Raw genomic sequence first — 18,363 nt, forward strand, 5'->3', positions numbered from 1 at the left:
TCCCAAAGAACGTATTCTACTTGCACATAGTGTTACAAAACTGGTAGAGTAACATTCTGAGAATGTATTTTAACAATTGATTAATTACTTCAGCTTTCAAATCTTAAAAAAATATTTAAAGCCAGAGCTATGATTACAGCAATGTATACTTTGTCAAATTAATAATTAAATTTTAATCATGCTTTTGCTTAAAAAATGCATGTGTTGTTAACAATTCTAACACATGAGAATTTAAACTTAAAATATTATTGATATTAGTTGCTAAAATGTCAGAAAAAAATTTAAACAGAGGAATGGTTGTTATGTTTTAACTTCCATGCATTCTGTATAAATAAAAAAAATTACAATTCTGTTGTATGCCACATGGGCCTCATTTTCATATCTCGTGTTCATGGTTCATTTACAGCCTCCCAAATGAACAGTTTGAACAGGGGAAGACTTAGTCTTGGAGGAGCTGGAAATAAGCACAAATGTAGTGCATGTGTCTTTGAACACATAGTATCTTTAAAGCGTTATTATGGTAGTTTTAAAATTAAATCTTCTTCTGATATTTACATAATTTACTGGAAAAATCTTTAAAAATAATTTCTAACTTGCTAATCTTTCACTGTATGTGTATATGAGTTAGTATCTTATAATGAAAATGTTCTATGCTTCTTACTAATATACTGTAAAAAAAGGGAAAAAACTTTCCTCAAGGTTCCAGTGATCTGAGATATATATGACTGCCTAACATTTTTGAGTCAGGTTTTTTTCTTTGCTTGCTTCAACTCATTTGAGATTAACAATCAGACATTTCCCATGTTTAGGTTTACCTTGGATATTCACCTTTAATGTGAAGTTTTATCCTCCTGATCCTTCACAGTTGACTGAAGACATCACTAGGTATGCATAGTTTGTAATTTTAAACTTAAAAATTTACTCTTAGTCTAATATGAAGGCCATATGAAATGTCATCTTCAGTTTCTGGATGTCATAACAGGTTTGATTATTGCTGTAGAATACTATAGATGCTCTTTTATTAATTGCTTTTTGGAACATGGTTGAAAAGGCAAAGTGAAAGCTTCAGGAATAAACCTGAAAAAGAAGCATTTAATCATAAGTAAGGATACTCTCTACCTGGAGTAGTGTGTCCAGTTCTGGAGCCTCCAACGTACTCCTCGAGAATCCGGAGGAGGACCACAAAGATGATCAGAGGGCTGGAGCACGAGTTGGGATTATTCAGCCTGGAGAAGAGAAGGCTCCAGGCCTTAGAGTGGCCTTCCAGTACCTGAAGAGGCTACAGGAAAGCTGGGGAGGGACTTTTTGCAAGGGCTTGTAAAGAAATGACAAGGGGTGATGGATTAAAACTGGAAGAGGAGAGATTTACGTTAGATATTAGGAGCAGATTCTTTAAGGTGAGCATGGTGAGACACGGGAACAGGTTGCCCAGAGAAGCTGTGGATGCCCCCTGCCTGGAAGTGTTCAAAGGCAGGTTGAATGGGGCTCTGAGCAACCTGATCTAGTGAGAGGTGTCCTTGGCCACACAGGGGAGTTGGAACTAGATGATCTTTAAAGTTCCCTCTAAACCATACTGTTCTATTCTATGATATGATTTGGGCAGGAGGTAAGATGTGAATGGTCATATTTGACAGAAGCAGTTATTTTTGGGCTGCTGCTTTATTATATAGCAAATGAGGGTGAGGGCATGGATATTAAGAGCAAAACTCATGGGATCCAAGGAACTTTAGTAATCACCTAGGTTAGGCTGGTGAAAAGAGAGTTTTATATGTAAGAATTAAATAAAATCACAAAACATAGTAAAACTGGAAGATCGTTATCTTCTAAAGTTCATAGTTAGAAAGTACTTGGAATGCAGTGGGTACTAGGCACCTAAAAAGTAGCATTGTGAGACTGACATAATCAGGGCATAACTAGAGTGCAGGGAATCGATGCTCATTTTGTCAGCGGTTTTGAAAACCCTAAACACTGTTAGCTGACTCCACTGAGGCAGGGTATTTGTTACACTGCATCACATCAGATCGGTCTGCTGCACAAAATAAGATAGTTACACAGGTGTGTAGCTGTTGTATTTCTATAAATAGTTTAAGCCATTTCATGTGCAGTGTATTTAGAAGAGGCTGGCTGTGTTTTCATTGAAGATTTTCAGCGAGTTGGTTAACTTTTCACTTGTGTGTCAACTGATGAAAGCGTTTTAATTATTATAGCTTAAAACTAAATTCCTTTAAATTTAAGCTTTATTTGTAAAACTTTTTTAAAATGTACATGAAAAAAATCTGTGCTAGGGTAGGATGTCTACTGCTTGTTAACTACTTATATTTGGTAGAAGACTGTATGCAGTTCCTGACATAAAATTCTGATACAGAGATGGTTTAAGGAAGGCAGTTATGGGTGCAGTACTAAACTGTTTTAATTTTTTTTTTTTTAGTATCACGTTACTTGATTAACTCATGAACTGCAAAGGATATAAAAGTTAGACTTTTTAAGCCAAAGAGAAATTTTGAAGAAACGCATGGGTTTTTGTAAACTGTAGATACTTGCAGGCTACAATGTGAAATGAAGGATTCCTTAGCTTTTGTTACAAAGTAGCTACATTTTTTCATTAATTTATATTGAAATCTGATTTTTTTCCTGCTCTTCAGATTATTTATGAAAGTAATAATGACTCTTAAAAATGGAAGTCAGGTTTACTGTGTTGCAATAATGCTCACATAACGTAAGGTATAACAAGTTACGAATACAATGTTCTATTTGAAAATATGCTTATATGATTACATGCATCTTGATAAATTCTACCGTATCCTGAACTTGCCATTGGTAACACTTTCTCTGTTCTTGTTTTTTGTTTGTTTCCCCTTTCCTTTGTCTTGCAGATACTTCTTGTGCCTACAGCTTCGTCAGGATATTCTTTCTGGTCGACTGCCGTGTTCTTTTGTGACTCATGCCCTCCTTGGTTCGTATACCCTGCAGGCTGAGCTGGGTGATCATGACCCAGAGGAGCACCGTGGTGACTACATAAGTGAATTCCAGTTTGCACCCAATCAAACTCAAGAAATGGAAGAGAAAGTAGCTGAGCTACACAAAACCCACAGGTGTGTCAGATATAGTGGGATTAAATGAATTCATCATGCTTTCACATTTATGTCAGTTCTTCTAAGAGTATGTGTAAAACTGCTAAGTTGAAGTTTGTTACTTTGGAAGTCTTTTGCTGTGTAACTAGAACCTCTTTCTTTCATGTGTTTTTCAGTTTGAAAATAGCCTTATTAACATCTCAGACAAGAACTTTTGGAGAAACTATTTTTATCTGAGCATATGAGTTAGTTTAAGCAACATAAAGCTAAAATATTTTGATAATGAAGGTGAAAATCTCTACTACAAGAATATTTTATGCTTTAAAAGAACACTTTCTAGGGCAGAAATGCTATTGATATCTTACAAATTGAGGTTTTTCTGTGTCTGAATTCTAGGATTCCAGTCAGTTCTGATTCTCAGTTGTTTTGTCAATAAACTCAAGGCTTATTCCATGGTTTTAGGGGCTTGACTCCAGCACAGGCAGATTCCCAGTTCCTAGAAAACGCTAAGAGACTCTCCATGTATGGAGTGGATTTACATCATGCCAAGGTATTGGGGATTGGTTTGGGTTTGTTTTGGTTTAAGATAGACATGCTCAGTATTAAAGAACATAACATCTACAGATTATTTTAAAAAAATCATACTCTCAGTCCTTAGGTATAAGCCTTTTACCTCTTGGCCACAATGATCACTTAGTTTACAGTTCTAACATCCTCAGAATTTATTTTAAAGTTAGGTTTATTTAATGCATAGACATATATGCAGCTTGGAAATAACATTTTATTCAAGAGAGTACCTAAATATGTTTTACATCTCAGGATTCTGATGCCAAGGAGACATGGGGCCATAAATTTTAAAGCTTAAAAGAACACATTTGTTTTTGTAATACCACGAGAGTTCAAAACAGGAGATGTGAGGGGGGCAGAGGGGGGGGATGAGGGAGGTCTTGGACGCAGGTGTTTTTTTGATCCTTTTTCCACTCATTTGGGTAGATCAGATCAAATTTACACTTCTAGTGGGAGTTTTTAAGTCAAAAACCCAATAAACTAACTAACCGGTCCCCTCCCAGTCCCTCTCACAAATCCAGAGTCTCAAATTGTTAAGAAAATTAATGCATTGTAAGCATATCATCAGTCCTATATTCAAAAAAGAAAACCAAAGTTTTTAGGTACTAGAGAAACATTGTTTAATTCTGTTTCATATGGAGATATTGTGTGCTTTTTTGCAATTCTCTTCCTGTGTTCTGGTAGAAACACTTAAAAAATATACATACATGTTTATTCACGTACATAAGCTATACCTGGAGCATATATTAATTTTTAATACAATTTGCATGGCAATTCACTTAGTCTAATATGTTTTAAGGAGCATAGAGTCTTAGAGTTTCATTGGAGCTTTCTTTTGCCCTAGTGAAGTAACTGCAAGCATTAGAACTGCTGTTTGCCAGTCTGCTTAGGGCTGTTAGTTATACTGGTGAAGCAACGTTTTATTAACAGTGTCAGCATTTTATGTGGTTGATTTGTTGTTGGGAGGACACAAGATTCTGCTCTGTTGTGTAGTGTATGTTGTACAGTGTATCAAAGCCTTATCAGTAAGTGATGAGTTTTGTAGCCTTGTAGCATTTGATGAAAATTTTATCAGTGGAACAGAATGCTAAGAAAACCCACTCACTACCATGAAGTAATGATGTTGACATTTTCAGCAAACTATGCTTCCTGTATCTTTATTGGACAAGCAGATGACCATGATCACCAACTTGTTCAGACTTTCAGTGACTGTTTTAAGTCTTCCTTTAGTATTTGTTGAAATCGTTGGTAGCACATCCACCATTTCTCTCCTTGCTTATAAGTTCTTGACTTAGTCCATATTGCCAGAATATTGTAGAAATTCTCAGTACTGTGGCATATGCAGATAGGTGTGCCAAAGCAGTTACTTTAAGCCTTTCCAATGAAAATAATATACTGGGCTATTTCTGCTTTAAGAGTCTCATTGTCGAGGTCTTTCAGCTTAAATATGAAGCAAGTCCTAGTTGCCAGCCAAGTCAAGGTATGCCAGCAATAACTACTTGTTTGGAATGTTATTAAACTAATTTTTATGAAATTGTCTCATACATGGTAGGATTCTGAAGGTGTGGATATCATGCTGGGTGTATGTGCTAATGGACTGCTCATTTACAAAGACAGACTCCGGATCAACCGCTTTGCTTGGCCAAAAATTCTGAAGATTTCCTATAAGCGAAGTAATTTCTACATCAAAGTCAGGCCAGCAGAAGTAAGTAGCACCTTTCTGTCTTGTTTTTTTTGTGAGATCATTTGTCTCCAGCAACAAGAAACTATACGCATTTTTTTCCCCAGATGTTCTCAGAGGCTTTTGTTCGAGCAGAACTTCAGGGCTTTTTATTTTCTTCTTCAGAACCCACTGATTGTATTAAACACTTGTCTTGATTAGTAAACGCCAGGTAGAAAACCAAATAGAAAATCTATTTTCTTTTGTTAATGGATGCCATTTTGTGACTTTTTTTTACAGGAAAAGCTAGTTACACTGGCTATGTTCTTACTGTCTGAACAAACTTGCAGTCCTGGGAGACAGCCAGCTTCTCTTCCTTTTTGAGTGTAATTGTTCACTAAATGTCACCACATCTGGTTTATGGATGTAGCCAAAGGCTTGAGTTGTCCTGTAGGATGTTATAACTATTTCTGTTACCTGCTGTGAAAATAGTGGATTCAGCTTTCTTTTCAGATACCATTATAAGTTTCTGAGAGTGGCTGAAGGGGAGGGATGGGGTGTTAAGTTTTGAACATATTGTAACTGGAAATTACAAAAAAAAAGTCAAACACTGTAAGTTTTTTTTAGATTTCTCTCTATAATGTTTAAGATAGCTCTTACTGTGTGAAGAAATAAGAGAAGTCTATATACTAATATTGGAGGTAAGTTTTTGAACACAGCTGCATTATTCTTACACTCACTGATGGTACATAGATGTACTATTTTTGCTGTGAAACTAGTATATAGTGAAACGGATCAGGTCAGTCTGATACTGCACTGTGAATTTTAGACTTTTATTAATTTCAAGTAAAGCGTGCAGCGCAACCTGTAGTACAATTACTTTATGCAGTTTATCTACACATTGAGCAGCTAAAGAAAATCAGCAAGGACAGTAAAGTATTACTGGATTACTTGAAAGAATTATTAGTACAGATAGAAAGTGATAATGTGTTTATTGTCCTTGCTAGCCCACCAAGTACAATTTTACTAAAAGGCTGGAAATTCTGAATTGTTTTGGGGTTGTGTGGTTTTTTTGTTTGGTTTGGTTTTTTGTGTGTTTGGTTGTTTTTTGGGTTTGGTTTGGTTGTGGTTTTTTGTGTGGGCGGGGTTTTTTTGTTTGTTTGTTTTTCTTTTGGGTTTTTTTGTTTCATCAAGTCTTATGACAGGAGAATTACAGTTTTTTACAGTAATGGAACTATCTGAATTCTGGCTGCTAGTTAATAGTCACCTTAAGGAAATGGGTTAATTTATTTGTGGATTCTTTCCAGCTGGAACAGTTTGAGAGCACTATTGGGTTCAAACTGCCCAATCATCGGGCTGCTAAAAGATTGTGGAAAGTTTGTGTGGAGCACCATACTTTCTTCAGGTAAATAATAATTCTCTGCTTCCCCTGCTTTGCCAGGTATGCTTGTATCTTTCTTTTCAAGAACATGAGGAAAGTAGAGAAGATTTCTCCCCTGTTTGCCCCTCATTTCTCAGTCCAGTAACACCTCTTAGACAGAAGACACCCTAGCAGAGTTGACCCCAAATTACCAGTTCTGAAAGTCTTGGGTACAGTTAATTGCTTTATTTAAGCAGGATGGAACTGAACTAGTGGTCATACTTAAGACATCCTCTGAGAGGCTGACTCTTCAGAGTGACCATCTAGAAGGCCACTGTACTCCTTCACAAGAAGCTCTGAGGGCTTGACAGTAATCTTAATTCACTTCAGTTTTCAGAATGTTCTGCTGAGTGTAAATGCTTACAACTGATTTTTTCCTTATTTATAAATTAGGCTGAGTTCAGTCATTCTTTAAAGGACAGAGAATCACTTTAAAAACAGACTACTATTTGTTGATGTAATAATCCATAATTTTCTCTGCATTTTTCCCCATCAGTTGATAAACATACAATTCTGATTTGTTCAATGAAAGTATGATCTATTTGTAAATGAGCACTTTAACAGTAGTCCACAGGGTTTTGTTTCTCCTTCTACTTCCTCCATTGAGAAGGAGTTTGAAAAATCTTCATTTGATATTTGTAATAGCACAAACTTCATGAGGGAGTGCATGTGCCCCATGCAGCATAGGAGTCACAGATTTAGGTTGAACCTCTTATGCATTGAACTGGCAATGAACCTGTGCTTCCTGCTTCAAATGAGCACAGTAACTAGGGTATGTAAAAGGTAAGCTTTCTTTTTCAGTAGCCTGCTTTTTATTTTTTTAAAAAATTTTGTATCAAGGTAGATGCAATAAAATAGTAATCAAAACAAGATGCAAGCAGATAAGTAATGTTGTGATTTGTTTTGCTGGGAAATTGTATTTCCTCCTCTTATAGCAATAAACTGGACCTGAATAGGGAAGAAACAAATCCTACAGAAGTAAAAAATCCTAAACTGAGAACTAACATTTGCAAATATAAAAGTTTTCAGGTGCATTAATACGCATTGCAGAATCTTATTTGAGAAATTCTGACAGAGTGGAAATAATTGGATTTTATTCTAATCAGAAGTGGCTTTTTCTAATCAGGCATGACATTATAACAAGAATTATGTAACAAATACTTCAACCATTCTGTAAAATCTGTGTATTCCACTGTTATCATCAGACAGAAAATCCTTGACTTCTCATCCTGATTTAAAAACAATATAATAAATCCATGTCTATTTTTCTTCAAAGATAAAAAGCTGAAAGCAATTGTCGCAGTTGAAGAGACCATAGCTCTTCCAGAGCAGATGTAAAACTTGTATATGACTCCACAGTAAATTGTGTTCAATCTAGATGTACATTTTTAGCTTCCAGATATCTTACCATGCCCTATATAATGTTGTGATTCCTTGTGTTGTCTTTTGCAATGTTTCAGTTCTTCTCAAATCATTACATTAAGATCCATCTTCTTATAATTTATGGGAAATTCATCCAGCATATAAAGTTATTTCTAAAATTTTTAATGAACTATATTGAAAATGACCACCAAAGGGCAGCGGATTCATTTGGATCAGCTCAGCTCTACAGGATTCTAGTACTATTTTCAAAAAGCAACAATCTACTTCTAAGAAATACAGTCAGACTATGTATATACATTACTCTTTTGAGGTAAGCTTATTCTGCAGCTATTAATCTTAACCAATGGCTGCAGAAACCTGTTTGTAATTCTGCTTTATGATGGTTTATTTTAAATTTTTGTGATTCTTTCAGTGTCTCCCCAAAATGTCTTAAAATGGTAAAAGCATAATCTTTAGTTATTTTATGTAATTAAGCTTGTAATACAAAAAATCCATTCTAATGCCCTTAATCAGGAAGTAGTTAGATCTCTTGTTTTTTCCACATTAAAAGATTAAAAGTTTATCTCAGCAGGATGGAAGATAAAAAAGGCAGTTAACGCTGTAGCCTTGCCAAGACTGGAAAATAAAGAACAGAAAGAACCTCAGAAAAACCCTCTTAGCTTTCTTCCTCTTAATGCATAATGCACTCTCTCTTGGAAATAACGTGGAGAAGTGAGTTGTCACAAAGATTGCATAAGGCTGTTTTATAGAGACAGAGTGAATCTTTAGATACTTGTGATTTTATTATGTAAGTGACCTTAGTGTAGGTCAGGACCAGGTGCGTGCACATGCATTTTAGGCATGCAGGATTGGATCCTTCTGGCTGGTGCCCTGACAAAGCCACAAATGTCTTCTCTTAGGGAAAATGGTAACCTTCTAGCTAGCTCACCCTTATTTTTAGGAAGTGTCTGAAATTTTTTCAGTTTTGCTGAAATATCTTTAGAATGACTGTCAGTTTTCAGAACCCACCACTGGATACTGTCTTAACATGTTGGATTGGATTCCACTGACACAGTGGACACTGTGCAAATGCTTCAAAAGAGAACAGTCAGCAGACTTCTAAGTCTTGCTTGCCCATCTGTGCCATCCTAAGTACAAGAGGCACAGTAGTTGCTGGCTCTGCTTGAAAGAAGCCAGTGTTCAGTGAGCTTCTATTTCTTTGCAGATCCTCAAATCAAAAAGCTTTATCTGGAATAGTCTGATGTTTTTATACGGAGGGAGAATAGACCATGGGAACTGCCATGCTGGGGGAGCCTGTGCTTGCAGCACTACATTGAGCCAGGAAGCAACATCAAAGACCTTTCTAGAGAAGCTGAGACTGGGAAGAGTTCCTGCAATAATGACTTTTTATCCGACCAGCAAGGATGGCACTGGAATAAATAACACCCTCAGTGTTGAAGCTGATGGCTCAGATTTCAAAAACAATGCACAGCAATAAAGGTTATATAAATAAGAGCTTGAAGTCCTCATCCTGAAGGAAATTCAGGGAGGTATAGAGGACCTGTCTCTTCCTAGGAAATTCTGCTACATTGTTACTAGGACTTTTCTGCCATTGACTCTAACACTTGGGTACAAACCTAACAGAACTCAGCATTAGTAGTACTTGAAACAGAATCTCTTTTTCACCCTATTCACAATGTGCTTTGTTTGCCCTCCTTATATCCAGCAAACATCAACATAATACTTATAAATTACATTGTAAAGACAATGGAGTCTGAATCTGACTTGTTAAACTTCTTACTGTTGGGTCACAACTTTCCAGCCATCTCAGTCTTTTTTTCACTTGATGCTGTCTTCTATGCAGCTTTGTGATGCCATTCCCTAACTTTGAGCAATAGCAGCTGCCACACTGGTACTTCAGAGTATAGGAAAGACAGTGGAAGTGAGATGTATAGTTTCTACTGTAAGCAACATTTTGAGGAGAGAGATCTGAGAGGTATTCTGCATGGTCCTATAACGGCCTCAGCTTTCTACAAAACATACAGTTTAACCAAGGTAGCACCAAACGATAAGGATCTCACATGCTTAGTCATACTGTGGGAAATGTGATGATTTTCATCATCACTTCAACTCCAACTGCAAATAATAACATGCATTATTTTACAGGTTCTCAGAGCTTCTGGTAGAATCCTTTCCTGAAGTGCACAAACCATGCATGGTGAATTCAAGTTGAAATATAATAAATAGCTTTAAAATACCTCATTAAATATATAAAATAAAACCTTTTAAACTGATTTTCCTCATATTTATTACTTAGGCTTGTATCACCAGAACAGCCTCCGAAAGCAAAGTTCCTGACCCTGGGTTCCAAGTTCCGCTACAGTGGCCGCACACAAGCTCAGACACGCCAGGCAAGCAACCTCATAGACAGACCTGCTCCACACTTTGAGCGCACTTCGAGCAAACGTGTGTCCAGAAGCCTTGATGGAGGTATGACATTTTATTTATTTCTTCACTGTAATGATTCCATTACATGTTATCACTCTGAACTGACCAACATTCAAAAATGTTGACATTACAGATGGCCAGAACTTCTGTTGACACATTTATGCATGTCAGTTTCTGATAGGTGATGTGAGGAGTAGCCACTTCAGTTACTTGTCAGTTTTAGGTGACCTAAACAGTAAGATAAATCGCTGCCTAAATTGTATGGCACTGCTGTGAAGGTATGGAGGATTCTATATTGGACATGTAGCATCTGTGTTCACTGCTCATATCTGTTTTATGTGGTAGGCATGCACTATGTGCTGTTAATCAGGGTTGCTTGGTCAGCAGCATCTTTTGTGTTCTGGGTTGGCATGTCTCTCTCTCCACCAAACAGAAAAAACAAGTTGTTTCTTCTAGGTTTGTATCATTTTGTTCAGTATATTCCCATTCTAGTATGTTTATTAGATACTTCCATGTTTAGTTAACAATTTTTATGTTGAGGTTGTTTGAATAACTGCTTTTTTGTTTTGTTTTGGTTTTGGTTTTTTTGTCATTACTGGTGTTTGGTCTCTTTGAGCAGAAATACCTTCTGGTTTCCTTTACTGGCAAAAGGCATGCTTGCTCAAGGCAGGTATAGCAGCAGTATTTATGATAGATGTAGAAGCACATATTATACTCTGAATCGCTTCTGAAACAGTATTAAGTAGAAAAGTTCTTCAGAAAAATTATGTGAAGCTTGACTTAGATTCAGCCATGCACAACTTCACTAGAATAAAAGTGAACTGTGACAATTATGTGAATTTACATACAATAAGCTGATAACTTTACCTTGTTTTCGCCAAAAATCTTTTAAGTAAAAGTCTTTTACTTTTGCAAATATTCCTTCTTCTGTACTGGGACAAATGAGTGAACTGTGACACTTGCTTGAGAAACCTAGGAAGTCTTACCTTCTGAGAACCAAAGCAAAAATAAGAAGCCTAAGTGCTTACACTGGTAGTGTGTGATGAGTCCCTGTGGCAACAAAAAGACTCATAACTACATCAGTTTTACAGTCTTGAGTCTCGTTTAGTTCCTGTACTTTTTTTGGTTAGAAAGATTTGGAATTCTTCCCAGCTCTTGGAGATTATACTGTATGTATATATATATATATACATACATGCATGTGTATGTTCAGGCCCAAACTTCTACTTTTACAGAATCATCACAGTCAAAATTTTGAGCATGATGAAACATTACTGTTGGTTTTCCCTTTTTCCATTTAATTGTCTTTGGTTTCGTCTTAAATGAAAGCAGCTATTCCTGGCAGCATTTAAGGCATCTTGCTGATGTTGCCATCTGCAGGCTGTAATAGTTTTAAACTATTAAACTAATTTTTTAAAAATAGGTTTTCCAAGTCAAATATTCATAGAATCATAGCATGTCTTGGGTTGGAAGCGACCTCTAAAGCTCACCAACCCCCCTACAATAAGCAGGGACATCTACAACTAGAACAGATTGCTCAGAGCCCCATCAAGCCTGACCTTGAATGTCTCCAGGGATGGGACCTTCACCACCTCTCTAGGCAACATGTTCCAGTGATGCACCACATTCTCCTTAAAGAACTTTTTCTTAATGTCCAACCTAAATCTACCCTTTCCTAGCTTAAACCCTTGTCCTATTATTACATGTGCTTGCGAACATGTTTTCCCTAGGCTTCTTATTGGACCCTCAGAGGTACTGAGAGGTCGCTATAAGGTGCCCCCAGAGTCTTCTCTTCTTCATACTGAAAAACCCCGATTCCCTCAGCCTGTCTTTGTAAGACAGGTGCTCCAGTCCTCTGATCATTTTCTATGATCTTGTTGATGATTAATGATTTTGTTGACCTCCTCTGGACATGCTCCAACAGGTCCACATCCTTCTTGTGTTGGGGGCTCCAGAGCTGGACACAGTACTCCAGGTGAGGTCTCACCAGGGCAGAGCAGAGGGGCAGAATTACCTCTCTTGATCTGCTGGCCACACTTCATTTGATACAGCCCAGGATGTGGTTGGCCTTCTGGGCTGTAGTTGCATGTTAGTGGCTCATGTCCAGCTTCTGAACCACTAATAGCCCTAGGTCTTTTTCCACAGGGTTGTTCTCTAGCTTGTATTCCCCCAGCCTGTATTGCTATCTCTGGTTGCCCAGATGCAGGACCCTCATGAGGTTCACCTGGGCCCACTTCTTCATATTGTTCTTTCTTCAGACAGTAGTCCAGATGTAGGTTCATACTGTGCATGTACACTTGAAATGAGAAATTCTGTAGAGGGTGCACTTGCACTTTGCTTCTCCTTTGTAAACAGCATGTCCAATTCTTCCCAAATATCAAGGCTTGCATACTCATCCTTGTAAAGTTTATTGTTGCTCCATCCCCCACCTTGCCCTCACTAGAGGGACCACAGCATGCTGGAGAAATGGGCTGAAAGGAACCTTATGTTGTTTCTGCAGCACAAATTTTGCTAAGGTTCCAGAATAAAAATGCTGTGACAGTTATATGCATTGCTGTCTGTATTTCATTACAACACCCCTCTCAAAATAGTGAATTTCTGCAAAACACTTTTGCCTTTTTCTCTTTGTCATGGTGATCTACACAGTCACAAGATCAGTACCTGCAGTTTGCCTTCCAAGACTGGATAAGTAAATACTGATCTGGTAGTGTGAGAGTTTTTCTCTGTAAGTGCACATTATATGACAAGGTTACATTACTGTTCATATCAGAGCAATGGGAACCTTTCACTTTTTGCAAAGTCAAGAAACTGAAAAATATTGTATCACTCAGAAACCAGCCTGTTTTACTCATTGCTGACATCACCACTAAATCACTTTATTAAGAAGTCTTGAAAACAGAATGTTCCAACTTACCCTAATTAACTAAAGCTATTTTGTTCTCTAATAGCTCCCATGGGTATCTCAGATCAAAGTCTGCTAAGAGACTTCCCTTCTACTGGAGGACAAGCTGCTGGAGTTAAAATCATTGACATTGAAGCTGCCGGTCAGGCCAAGTTAAAAGAAGGTGATGGAGAAGAAGATGGAAGCCCAATCAAAACTCCACAATTAGAATTGACTCAGGATGGAAAGGTATGGCTGACTTCCACAGCAAAATTATTTGTTCATGTGGTGTGTGCCTGTTTGTGGTTATCAGTGCCTATCACTTCTGAGCATCATACACAACACCATATTAAAATATTAAAGGAAATGTATAAAGTGCTTTCTGTAGATTTAGCTTAATGTAAGCAAAAAGTAATACATACTTCTGAATAGCATTGGTCTAGGGTTTCTTTTATTGCTATAAATTTAATTTGAATTCTCAGTAAGCTTGCATGAGTTACTGAAAAAAATGTTTCAAAGGGTAAATAATTTTTTATTAATTTCCTGAGTTTGTTTAGATTTTAAAACAAGATTATGAGTATATCCACAGTTATGTACCTTCTACAAAGCTGGGTGTATTATGACTGCATTTAATTACCATAGGTAAGAGTATTGGTTTAGTAGCCATTGCAGAATGATTTCACCCTTTAAAAACTTGTATGTTGACTGAGGTGTAGATTTCTGTGAAAAATTGAGTACTTTGGTCTGTTTCTGTTGCAAACAACCATTTACTTGTCGTCTTTGTTTGAGCTACTGGGGTCAAATAGGTAAAAACAATAAATTTAGAACATTTATGGTTTTATGTAAAAAATTTCCTTTCAAAGTGTCTGCTAAAATCTGCTGCTCTTCTCTCTTGGGGATAATTTCTTTTCTGGCTGTTCTCCAGAACTTACTTTCACCTTTTTTCATTTAAGGAGTAATTCTTATTTCAAACATTTTTGCAAGTTAACTACCCATTTGATTTCTAGGGGGACTGCTGGGTTTCTCTGTGTAGTTCACGTGTTCCCACTGCATTCAAGTGTAGGAAGGGAACAAATGCCAACAGTTACTGTTTTGTTTGTTTGCTGGCAAGCTGAAATAATTTTTAATTAGCCTAGGAAAAAGGGAGAAAAAATGGTAAAATAAATTTGTCTTTTGACTTTGGACTTGGTAAAATGGTGATATTCCCTTGTTTTCAATACGGCAGTATCTTTCAATATTTTAACCAAAAGAAGGATTAAAAAAAAAAAGGCATTGTTTTGGGAAGTTTCAGGAAGCTGTAAGGTTTTGTTACGCTTGCCAGTTCTGTGAACAGCTTTCTTTCCCCCCTAGCACAGATACTTTTTTCCTTTCTGGCTTTAAGTCTCGGAGGAAATGGTTATATACCCAAGAATCCAAATGTCAGCTTGTCTTTCTTGTACTGCACTGTCCCCTGACCTTTCTGCCAAAGCTTTGAATGTCTGTCTGCTTCCATCTGTTGTAAGTAACTATTACAGTTCAAAAGTGCACAGTTCTTTACAGCCTGAGAACAAAACATTTATTATAGGTTCCATTTCTTAATCCACAGAACTCAGCAAGTTGGCTGTTTGTAAACCATAAGGGGATTTCTATCTTTTATTTGGCATTTCTATTGCGTTAGTAGAGATATCCCTGCTTCTAAGTAAAAATCTTCACTAATTAATAATTTCTTTTTTTTCCCCTCTTCTTTTTGCTTCAAACTTGCATTTTGTTGTGCTTTCATTTTTCACTGTGCTCAGAATTTATTTCTTCAGCTCGCTCATGTACGCCCACCATCAATGCCCATCCATTCTGTGTCATCCCATCTCACAAGCCTTGCACCTGTCCCTGAGATGGACATGCTTTCAGATATTTCAGAGGAAGATTTCTTTGAGGAGTCCCTCCTTACCATCCCAGATATCTCAGAGTGCAATTCCATGAAAGAAACACCAGATCATAATAAAACTGAAATTGCTTCACCAAATAATATCTTTGAATCTAGGAGACCCCTAGCTAGACGAGGCTCGCCTGCTGTGGAGGGAAAAATCCATACAAATGACTACAAAAGCACTGAGTTGTGTGTCTCCTTCAGCTTTATCAGATACTTTTCTTTTAGTTTCCATTCGCTGCTTGATGAGGATGGTTATATTGCTTTTCCTAGCCTTCCTGATGTTTGCATCTCTTTCCTCCCATCTGGTCTTCAGCATTATATTCCTATTACTTCTCCTTCCTTCATCCCCGCCTTTCTCCTTACCTTTGTGCTGCTTCTGTCTGCTTTCCAGTCTATTCCTTTTTCACTCACATTTTCCCTTCCTCTAGCTCTGTCCCTCTGCTACTTGGAGTCTAAAGTGACTTCTTTTAGTGCCTCTAGTGACAATGACCTGAATGACAAAGCAGAGGAAGAGGAGGTGTGTAATTTTATTGCTTAAGTGTTGACACTTGCACATAGCTTTTATGCTAGTTCTCCCAGAGGCTTGCTCAATTTTGCACACTTCCTGGTATAGGAATATCTCTGTGTACATGCCTGTGTATATATAAATACACACATATATCTGTATCTTTCTACCTTTTCTCATTTGTGAATAATGGCTATCGAGGGATTTTTAGTCAATGGATAGCTAGTGGCTTTTCTGCCTGAATTTCTACAACATGTATACTTTCAGTAGATTCTACAAATACTGAGCTGCAGGTAGAGTTGCTTTGTAGTAGGAAGTGTTTACAGGCACATAAATCTGAATAGTGGAAGTGCTGTGTAATAATATTAATTGTTACTTGATACTATTAGTAATTTGTGCTACTTGCACTATGAGTTTGTGTTAAAATGCATGTCTCTTGTGTGCATTGGCTGGAATTCACGTCTCCAAAATTGTGTTCAGATCTGAAAAGAGAAATTCCTTAAAGCTGAATTCAGAAAATTGAGATTGGTTTAAAATCAGCTTTTTTGTTATTCCATATTTCAGATGTTTCTGCTCTACAAGGGTGTGTGCAAAGTTGAGTCTGTTGAAGGCACTTTTTTTCCTCTATCTCTAGCAGTAGTTAAGGTGGAGACTGATGTCGTTCATTAGCTGGGATTGCAGGTTGTGTCAGACTTTAATCACTGGAGTCTGAACGTTCTTTGAAATACACAGTTAAAATTACTATACAGAAGCCTCAGTCACACTAATATGTTGCTCTAATCATCTGGAGTGGTTGACAAAATGCCTCCTTTGCTTAGGTCCGCTGTGCATGCTACAGCAACACTGCTAGGGAAAAAAGAATTTATTTTGATCTTCAAAGGAAACATGAAACCAAATATTACATAATAAAAAAGAGGGAAGGCCTGTTCAATATTATTTAACAAAGTTTGTTCGACTGATTAAATGAATACAATGTACATAGCAGAAAGATGCTAAATGCAATGCAATGTCATTAAAAACACCAATCTAAGTTTAAAATAATGAAAAACATTAATTTAAACCCTTTCTCAATTTTTCTGTGACCCAGTTCAATCCATCATTTGTAGCCTCAAGTTGCAGAAAAAAGAACCTCAGATAAGTGACAAATGAATAAAAATGTAGTGTGTACCACATTACGTGTGCATTCCCACAGACTCTACAATGCAACAGAATGTGCAATAAGTAAACCCCTCTTCAAATTTTTGTACTTGCACAATGTTGACTTCTAAATGCATGTTGATATTTTGATATTTTTACCTGTGGAAAGACTGGGATGTGCTTTACTTTTTAAAGAATACTTGTAGGTAAGACGAGCTGTCACTTTCGACAGAGTGCTCTGCAATTTGAGGAAGAACATATACACCTAAGCAGGGATTGAGGTGCAAATAACTCATCCCAAGACAGCAGAAGTCTTAATTAAGACACTTTGTAAATACAGTATTTAGGTGTTCACCTTGAATCCTAAACTCTCATACCACGTGCATTATATTCCATTTTTCCATCAACTTGTTGCAGAGTTTAAGGCACTTACCATAGAAATTATGCATATCATGTTTTTCTTTACTCATTCTTAAATTTCCACCTGGGAAAGCACTGAAAAATACAGCAAGAAAGGGACATAGTGTGAAGCTTCCATTTTTCATGCCACTTATGCCAAATATTACTTCAGCCATTCTACGACAATGTAGGTGAAGGAAGACGAAAGTCGCTTAATAATTTCAACAACATCTGGGGCCGAAACAGTAAAGGTCTGTAAATAAAGCATGCTTTGCAGCATTTATGAAGAGATGAAGCCTCTGTGCTGTTCTGTAAGCAGATGTTAACAGTTCCTTTTCTTGATAATTTGCCATGTGCTTACGTAGGTGGAATCTGAAGAGGAGGAAGCACAGCAGAAGGTGCATGGTTGTTTTTTTACAATTAAATCTAGCTGTAGTTGCCTGCCTTGTTAGCACCCTAAACTTCCTATGGATTTAATCTGAATAGTGTCTTTTCACCTTACCATTTTATTTCCTTTATTTACTTGTCTGATTCTAAGGGTCTTTTTTAATTGCTGGTACATTTTATGTTAGTTTTGAATTTTTTTGTATTTTCTTTTTTTTTTTTTTTTTTTTTTTTCATGTGGCTTAATTTCACAGAGCAATTCCTTGAGAGTAGACGGGGAAAATATTTATGTCAGACATAGCAATTTAATGTTGGAGGTTTGTATATAATATAAGAAACACTCTCCCTTCTCATGGGCTGCCAGGCTGCATGGGATGGGAGGTCACTTGCAGGCTGTTACGGACACAATGCATGAAGTGCATGTTGGGAAAACCAGCTTGGAAAACTTGCATGTTATAATTCTAGTTTCTGAGTTTAAGTTTTTTAAAAATGCAAAACAAACCAACCCCAAACCACCAAAAAAATCCAAACAAAAAAAGCCCTCCCCTAGAATGCTGAATATTTTTCATATTTTTGCTACATGTTTCCAATGTGGCAACTGGGAATAATAGCCCTATTTAGAT

General features: G+C 37.0%; 1 protein-coding gene across 17 annotated transcripts in view; it reads left to right on the forward strand.

Annotated features, from left to right (window-relative positions):
- EPB41L2 (erythrocyte membrane protein band 4.1 like 2) overlaps positions 1–18,363 on the forward strand; it is a 112,310-nt gene that overhangs the window by 72,148 nt on the left and 21,799 nt on the right. For 11 of the 17 annotated variants that reach the window (XM_051615537.1, XM_051615536.1, XM_051615552.1 and 8 more), the window contains 8 exons: positions 810–885; positions 2,874–3,092; positions 3,534–3,621; positions 5,191–5,343; positions 6,606–6,703; positions 10,398–10,570; positions 13,477–13,658; positions 17,995–18,057. In XM_051615537.1, the coding sequence (XP_051471497.1) occupies positions 810–885; positions 2,874–3,092; positions 3,534–3,621; positions 5,191–5,343; positions 6,606–6,703; positions 10,398–10,570; positions 13,477–13,658; positions 17,995–18,057 (1,052 nt within the window). Of the gene's footprint in view, positions 1–809; positions 886–2,873; positions 3,093–3,533; positions 3,622–5,190; positions 5,344–6,605; positions 6,704–10,397; positions 10,571–13,476; positions 13,659–17,721; positions 17,755–17,994; positions 18,058–18,363 lie in introns of all 17 variants that reach the window. The other 6 variants (XM_051615542.1, XM_051615549.1, XM_051615550.1 and 3 more) reach the window with 2 other exon arrangements.

This window comes from Apus apus, chromosome 3 (genome assembly GCF_020740795.1).
Source record: "Apus apus isolate bApuApu2 chromosome 3, bApuApu2.pri.cur, whole genome shotgun sequence".
In the NCBI taxonomy this organism is placed as follows: domain Eukaryota; kingdom Metazoa; phylum Chordata; class Aves; order Apodiformes; family Apodidae; genus Apus; species Apus apus.